Source organism: Molossus molossus, unplaced genomic scaffold (genome assembly GCF_014108415.1).
Source record: "Molossus molossus isolate mMolMol1 unplaced genomic scaffold, mMolMol1.p scaffold_m16_p_5, whole genome shotgun sequence".
Classification (NCBI taxonomy): domain Eukaryota; kingdom Metazoa; phylum Chordata; class Mammalia; order Chiroptera; family Molossidae; genus Molossus; species Molossus molossus.
The window spans coordinates 10,829,865-10,837,505 of NW_023425388.1; the positions used below are offsets into that span (position 1 = coordinate 10,829,865).

General features: G+C 47.0%; 1 protein-coding gene across 1 annotated transcript; it reads right to left on the reverse strand.

The window, feature by feature from the left end:
- Nucleotides 1-643: 643 nt before the first annotated feature.
- Nucleotides 644-7,395, reverse strand: RIPPLY3 (ripply transcriptional repressor 3). Its single transcript, XM_036243634.1, has 4 exons — nt 7,292-7,395; nt 6,387-6,453; nt 4,197-4,264; nt 644-959 (listed from the first exon to the last, which is right to left on the reverse strand). Exons 1-4 carry the CDS (start codon nt 7,393-7,395, stop codon nt 644-646), a joined length of 555 nt encoding a protein of 184 aa, XP_036099527.1.
- Nucleotides 7,396-7,641: the final 246 nt, after the last annotated feature.

Genomic DNA, 7,641 nt, shown 5'->3' on the forward strand with positions numbered 1-7,641 from the left:
CATTCAATACTTTGAAAGCCATGTTAGTCTATTCAAGTAACAAGCCCAAAACAGTCCCCAACTCAGAGTCAAAGCTCCCCTCTCTATTCATACACATAACCTTTAGAAAACAATCATGAACATTTTTATCCAGAACTGTCTCCTAAAAATTCGTATCTTTGTATCTCTGTTATTCTTACAGGAATTATTGTGTTTTGTTTTTCATAAATAAATTTTTTCAGACTGCCACTAAGCAACCACATCAACCTTTGGACAGTATCTTTTTATAAAAGCACAAAGAGCTAAATAACGAGTCTCCGGCTAAGTGAGAGGCGTATGTGGGTTATTGATCTCCATTGGAGTAGCTGTCATTTGACCGGCAGAATAACCAGGCTGAATGTGCTTCGGAAGTCAGCCCTACCTGATGAGAACCAATGTTGACACAAACCTCTGGTCCTAGAATCTTTCTCAGTGGTATGCATGAGTGCCCTGAAGAGTCCCACAAGGAAAAGTGAAAGCTGAGAGTTCTTGCCACGAGTGGAGTGCTGGCCAGAGACAGTCCGAGGAGCCCCCGACCCCCTGTACACCAGGGGAAATGCAGTGTCCAGGCACAGCTGTCTCCACCAGTGCATGTGCGGCAGGTCCCGGGGGAGGGAGACCTCATTTATTTGGATGAGGAGCACTCAGCACCCCCGGGAGAGTCACCATGTGGGAGCTGACCCTGATGACGCAGATCCCTGTGTCCTTCAGATCTTGGTGCTGGCTGTGTCAGCCGGTCTCTGCCTGTTCCTCCCGGGCCATTTGCCACCGGTCCCTTCGCCTCCTGGGGAAGGAGCTGGGTTTCTTCCTCGTGCTCTCCATCCTCCGAATCGGATTCGTCGTTGTAGAAGTGAATCGTGGCTTGAACCGGGAAACTGGCCAGCACTTTTTCCCCAGAACTCTGCAGATATTCTTGACGCTTTGAAATGGGTAAATAAAGTCTAATATTTAAGAAACAAATACAGCATTAATCAACTCGAAACAGCCCTGAACTCCACCTAGAGGACCTTTTTCCCTAGAAGCAGGAAACTCCCCGCCTTCCTCTCTAATTTGGCCTTCACAGCACACAGCGTTTTGTATAAAGTCACCAGAACGCAACTGGGGGCAGAGGGTGGCACCTGGTAAGGAACCCTACACTCGTTCAGAAACGAGCTGTGATCTGAGTGAGCAAATCAATTTAGGAAAAAGGGTGTGCTTTCACGAAGGTCAAAGAAAACGAAAACATTGAGTTTCGAGCGAAGAAGCTCACTCTGGTCATATGAGGGTTTGACTCACCCTGGTCTTTGCCGGGGAGGCCCTCAAGCTTGGGGGATGTTGTAGCCCTTTGGGATCTAGAGGAAACTAGACTCTGAAACCCTGGGTAGAAGAGAAGCAGCCAATCTTTCTGGGTGTTGCCACAGAGAAGCTGTAGGAGTGGGTCCCTCGCTTTTTCAGAATAGAAAATGGCACCCTGGTTATTGTCCAGGATGAAGAGAGAGAAAGGGGAAGGAGAAAGGAAGAAAGACCCTTCTCTGAAGACCTTTTGATAATATAAATATATCTGTATTTTTTTTCAAAAGAAAGAAAATAAATATATAAATTTGGAAGCTTTAAATCCAGGTTTGGTAAATTTAGGATTCCAGTTATACATAGAAAGTGTTTAAAATACTCCCCACTCGCCCTGGCTGGTTTGGCTCAGCAGTGTGTCAGCCCTCAGACTGAAGGGTCATGAGTTTGAGTTCCCATCAAGGGCCTGTACCTGGGTTGCAGGTTCAATCCTCAGCCCTGGTCGGGATCATGCAGGAGGCAACCAATCCATGTATCTTTCTCTCTCATATCAATGTGTTTTTTTTTCTCTCTCTCTCTCTCTCCCCCTTCCTTCTACTGTATCTAAAAAAAAATCAATGGAAAAATATCCTTGGGTAAGGATTAAAAAATAAAATAAAATACCCCTCACTCTCTCCATAATCTCTTATCCTTGAACCTTTCACAAATATGTTTGCATTTCCCCCGGTGGTCTTCTGAGGAACTGAGAGGGATTATCAATTGTTCACTGATTATTTGCTAAACTGTTTTTATCCTCACCGGAGGTTATCTTTCTAATTATCGTCAGATAGAGCAGGAAGGAGGGAGAAAGAGAGAGAAAGAGAGAAACATTGATGTGAGAGGGACACATCGATTGGTTGCCTCCCGCACGTCCCGACTATGGCTGGGGACAAACTGCAATCAAGACATGGGCCCTTGACAGGAATTGAACCTATGACTCATTGATCCTCAAGCCGATGCTCCAACTGCTGAGCCAAACCAGCCAGGGCAAGTCCCCCCTTTTTGGACGGGACAAAAGGCAGAGAGAAAACACCTTGCTATAAATAGTGCATGAAAATGTAAAACCTTCTCAAAGATTTCCGATAGCCCAGTGATTCCTGACCATGAGAGGGTGTATGGCAATGTCTGCAGACACTTTTTTTGTTGCCACAACTGAGGAGAAGCTACTGGCATGTAGTAGGTAGAGGGCAGGGATGCTGCTAACATCCCACAGTGCCCCCAGGACAGCCGCTAACCTCCAAAAACAAAGAACGATCCAGTCCAAACAAAGTGTCAATAATTGAGAAACTGCAACAGACAGAAAAATAGAATATGCCTATGACAATGATATAAGCATAATGTTTGGCCATGTTCAAACTCAGGTGTCATGCTGCAGTCCTGTAGTCTACCTTATACTTGATGGGTATGTTCCAAGACCCTCCGTGGATGCTTGAAACCTCAGATAGTACCAAACCCTATACATACTATGCTTCTTCCTATACATGCATACCTATGATAAAGTTTAAATTAGGCACAGGAAGAGATTAACAATAATAATAAAATAGAATAATTATAACAATATTTTGTAATAAGTTATGTGAATGGCTTTGGGGCCATTATTAAGTAAAGTAAGGGTTGCTTGAACACAAGCACTGTGATAACCCGACAGTTGATCTGATAACTGAAAGGGATACTAAGTAACTATTGGTCGGGAAGCATCTACAGTGCGGAGCCACTGGACAAAGAGATGATTCACAACCTGGGCAGGGTGAAGCAGGAAGACACGAGATTTCAGCACGATACTCAGAAGGACGTGCAATTTAAAACTTGTAAGTTGTGTATTTCTGCAAAGACTGAAACCTTAGAAAGTGAAACTGCATATACAGGGAGGCCCCAGAATTTACAGGTGAATTTGAATTCATGAGATGTTTGGAATTTGCTTTAAAATAATCCAACAACAATTAAAAAGAAAAAAGAGTTGGGAGCGGTTGACAAACATGATCGGATCCAAAGAACATTAAGGATTATTGAGGCTGGTACTGGGCACATGGGGATTCACTGTACTAGTCTCTCCACTTTTGTATGCTTGAAATTTCCTGTAATAAAACAGTTTATTCAGTTTGCAACACATGCCTCACCAGTCACTGCAGTTCACCAAATCTAGAAATGGGGAGCAGTTGCAGAGTGCCCAGAGGAGGCAGGCCGGGGCAGGTGGTGCAGGTGGTGCGGGGGGTGCATGCAAGGCCTGACAGGTAGTGGTCTCACCAAATGCATGTCAGGATCACCTGCGGAGCCCCTCGGCCTTTCCCCAGGACAGGGCTGTCAGAACCCCCAGAGGAGCCACCCAGCGTTTGTATTCTCAAATTTCCCCAGTGACCCCATGAGGATTCAAGACCACTGACAAAAGGGATGGTAGGAAAAAATCCCTTGTTCAAAAGTCACTTTTTGACCAGTCTGAGGGGCTCTAAATGTCCCCACTAGCACGTAGTATCTGTGGGTTTGATCAAAGCTTCTAGTCTCCCAGGATAAACAGGGTAAAAATACTCCAATGAGAGGCGGAAGCAAGACCTAATAAATAGATATTCTTATACAACTCACATTAATTCAATTTAACACAAGGCATAATATGTAATAAGAGGTATTAAACAAAAGATATGAAGGAAAGTCAGGCCAATTCCAACTTGCAGCTGGAACACTGACTGGATAAATGAACGGATTGCAGAAATCCCACTAAATATCCCTAAAGTCCATTGGGATAATAGGAACTAAACAATATTGGAGAATACTGAATTGTTTTCCACTTTGTTGAAAACGTATGCAGTAGAAAAAACTAAAGTGTGTTAATGCTTATAGTAAGAGGAAATCACGTATTTCTTACTGTGAAGTCATGTTACCTTACGGGATGCTGAAACCCAAAGGCCCCCTTTGATCCAGAAGTTTGTTGGTCACCCCCAGGCTCAAGCTGTAAAGACAGACACATACAAACACACACAGAGTCAAGGATCCTCTGAAGTCGCATCCTGAAATTTAAAAAAACAAAATCTAAGTAACCTGCATTGGTTAATATCAACAGCGATTTTAGAGATTTGATAAGACCGTCTTCCTCATACTGTTGTCAGTGATGTCCAGAGTGCTGTGAGTCCGACACAGTCCCTCCGTTCAGGCGGTTTAAATCTAATGGGGAAAGATATACATGCCTCTGACTCGGCTAAAGCTAAGGGGTGGGCAGCCTGGAAGATTCGATCAGGAAATCATCTCCTGTGCACGGCGGGCAAGTTCCAGGAGGGAAATGGAACAGAGGTCAACAAAGGTTTAGGCTGTAGGTCATTTTTTCCATGCAGGGGAGGGAGATAGCTCCCAAATGGGTGAGGGCGACTCCATTCAGGGCAGGGCCTTCTTGAAGCCTTTCCTCCAATTTCTCGAGATGCACAACAGGGCTCTGGAGCCGAGGAGTTCTCCTTTGTCGGGAGAGGGCGCTGTTGAGCAAGAAGCGTTCCCTTCCGGATCTGGGCTGCGCTCACCTGGCGCGCGGTACACCTGCCAGTCGCTGGCCTCTCCGCTCTGTCAACTGAGTTTTGTAAAGAGCTAGCCCGGGGGAAGCGGGGCAGCAAGCGCTCTAGCACCATGGAACACCCCCCTTTCCCCCGCCTCCAAAAAACGTCCATGGACACATTTATCCAGTGTGCATGCTGTGGGTCAACTACAAAGTTGCTACAGCTTAACATGTTTTCGGCAATCTTCATTTTTCTCCGAATGGCCTTCTCTTCACACTAGGGATAAAAAGAACCAACCTGCTTGCCTTACATTAGGAAGTATGCTATAGAATTTTTATTCTTGCAGCTGATAGGCTCCATATACATGACTCACTGTCATGTGACCAAGAGGTCACGGGTTCGATTCCCGGTAAGAGCACATGCCTGGGTTGTGGGCCCAATCCCCAGTGGGGGCCATGCAGGAGGCAGACAATTGATGTTCTCTCTCAATGTTTCTATCTCTCTCCCTCTCCCTTCCCCTCTCTAAAATCAATAACGAAAAAATATTTTAAAATAAGTAAATAAATAAAAGAAAACTGGATAATTGTAAACTTCTATATTCTCTCTCTCCCAAGCACTTTTAAGTCTTATGTTTAAGAATTTAAGTTTGAATGTAAAAGAAGGAATTATATGGCTACAAAATAATGTCCCTTGTTAATTTGATATTTACTTGCTTTATTCTTTAAATAATAGTAACTGAATTAAAACTCCCATTATTCATACTAATTCAATAAAGTAGCCTAAGTCTGCTTTCCTGCACCTGACTTTCTTATCATATTACAAATAACCACACACTAAACCATATGCCACATGTGTTACATAAATTAAATACTGTCTTTCCTAGCCTAATTAACTTCAGCATTTTTAAAAAAGTCATCCATTTATATTTTAAACTGTAACAAGGAAAGGTACATTCCATGAAAGCAAGCCATTATTTCAATAAGTATAAAGCAATTTAGTTACCACCACAGGAAACAAAAGAATACTGGTGGCCATTAATCTTCGCCCACAAAGCCCTCCACTGGAGTGTATTTGCTCAGACAATACGAGTTACCCCAGGAGTGCTTGCAGATAGGATTGAAAGTGCTTCAGAAAGGGCCAGACAGCATGTGAGCTTTTAACCACACCTCCTGGGCACCCCAGACTGATCTCTACCCTTATTTGCACTGTGGCACCACCCCAGCGCTAATGGCACACTTGAGCTTTCTTCTAAGGCAAGGGGTCAGAGGCAGCCTCTCCTATCCTCTCTCCACCTGATATGCAGGCGAGAAAAAACAAACCAACATAGAAGGAATCTCTTATATTACCCATGAAACGGCTATGGTGGAGTGGCTTTGCTTTTCAAGACAGGAGGAGCAAGCAGGAACCCAATCTACTGTGACTCAGGTTTGATCAACATCGCTCCCCAGGCTCCTACTCCAGACCACTTCTGCATTAGATGGCCAAGGGAGGGACAGGCCAAGACAGCCTTTCATGGTCTCTCTATTTCAGAGATGGTGCCATTTTCTGGCCGAAATGGTGGATACCTACATCTCCCACACTTCACCTTACCCCGCTTGCAGTTCTGGTCCGCTCGGCATCTTGGGGTGTCAGGATCCAAGGTCTCCAGGGTGTGGGGCTGGAATGGAAGAGACCAGGAGTGAACCCCACCATCATCTGCTGTCTTTGAAAATTATGTCATAGGAGTTATCATTCTTATCATTTCTACTGTGTGCCTGAAAAGGAGTCACTGGACACCGGAGAATGTCTTCTCACGTTCAGTCTGTGGGGACACCATGCCAAGTGTGTTTTTTGCCTCCTGCCACATTCCCAATTCTCTGCCATCACTGGGCTTTGAGAAGTCCCAAATCTGATACAATTTATCAGGGGACATAGTAGTTGAAGTTTTTTTTTTTCTCCAAGCCTGACTGGACTCTTCCATTCAGATTCCCTCCTGTAGCTGGCTACTTTGTGGCTCATTAATTCCAACCGCACCACCTGAAGGGTTCTGCAGAGTTCGACGATGCACAAAGGCTGCCTGGCCACCCAGCCTCTTCCACACTTTCCCGGCTAATTGGATTTCCTTCATCTTTACGACCTTGAAAAGAGCTGGTGCACCGGGCAGCAATCGTCGAGCCCCAAACACAGCGCAAACAAAGACTGTCACCAAGACTGACAGTCAGCGTGAGGGGGCCACCCTGCAAGGCTCGTTGAGGGGCCCGGAGACATCAACGTTCCCAGTCGGGTGAATTTCAGATCTAGAAACGGAAGCGTTGGCCCATTTCCTTGCGGAAACCTCCTGGACCTTCGCACTTCAGACCTGTGCGCTGGAACCAAGACTGCGTCCCAGCCTCCGGCCAAGGAACTCGCCTGGCGTCGCGGTGGGATTCGGGGACTCGGCGCCGGAGCGTTCGGCTCCCAGCACCACGCGCCGCGCTCCTCTCTCGCGCCCAAGCGGGCCGCGGAGCCGCCCTCACCTCTCGGGCCCGCGCGGCGACGGTGACCTCCGGGGACCGTCCGCGGGGCAGTGACAGACGCGACCCCGCGCCTCCCGGGCTCCAGCAGCTGCCTCGGGTTTCATGGTGCCCGCGGAGCCCGCGCCCCTCCAGCGGCGCCAGCGACTCGGCCGCGCCGTAACCGCTCGAGCGAGGGCGCCAGGTTTAAAAACGGGGGCGGGGAGGGGAGGGTACTCGGGAAACCCGGGGGGCGGGGAGGGCACGGGAGATGCTCGGGGAGGGGACGAGAAAAGCTCCCGGAGGAAGCGCGCGGCCAGACGGGGGTGGGGTGGGGGATACCAAGGAGGGGGCTCGGGAAGCCCGGAGCAAGC

Bases quoted from the DNA above. Each gene is read 5' to 3' on its own strand.
- RIPPLY3 (XM_036243634.1), bottom strand. From the start codon at position 7,395: ATGAAACCCGAGGCAGCTGCTGGAGCCCGGGAGGCGCGGGGTCGCGTC. The intron at 6,454-7,291 runs GTGAGGGCGGCT...CTTCCATTCCAG, and splicing joins TCGCCGCGCGGGCCCGAGAG to CCCCACACCCTGGAGACCTT. The intron at 4,265-6,386 runs GTAAGGTGAAGT...CTGTCTTTACAG, and splicing joins GGACCAGAACTGCAAGCGGG to CTTGAGCCTGGGGGTGACCA.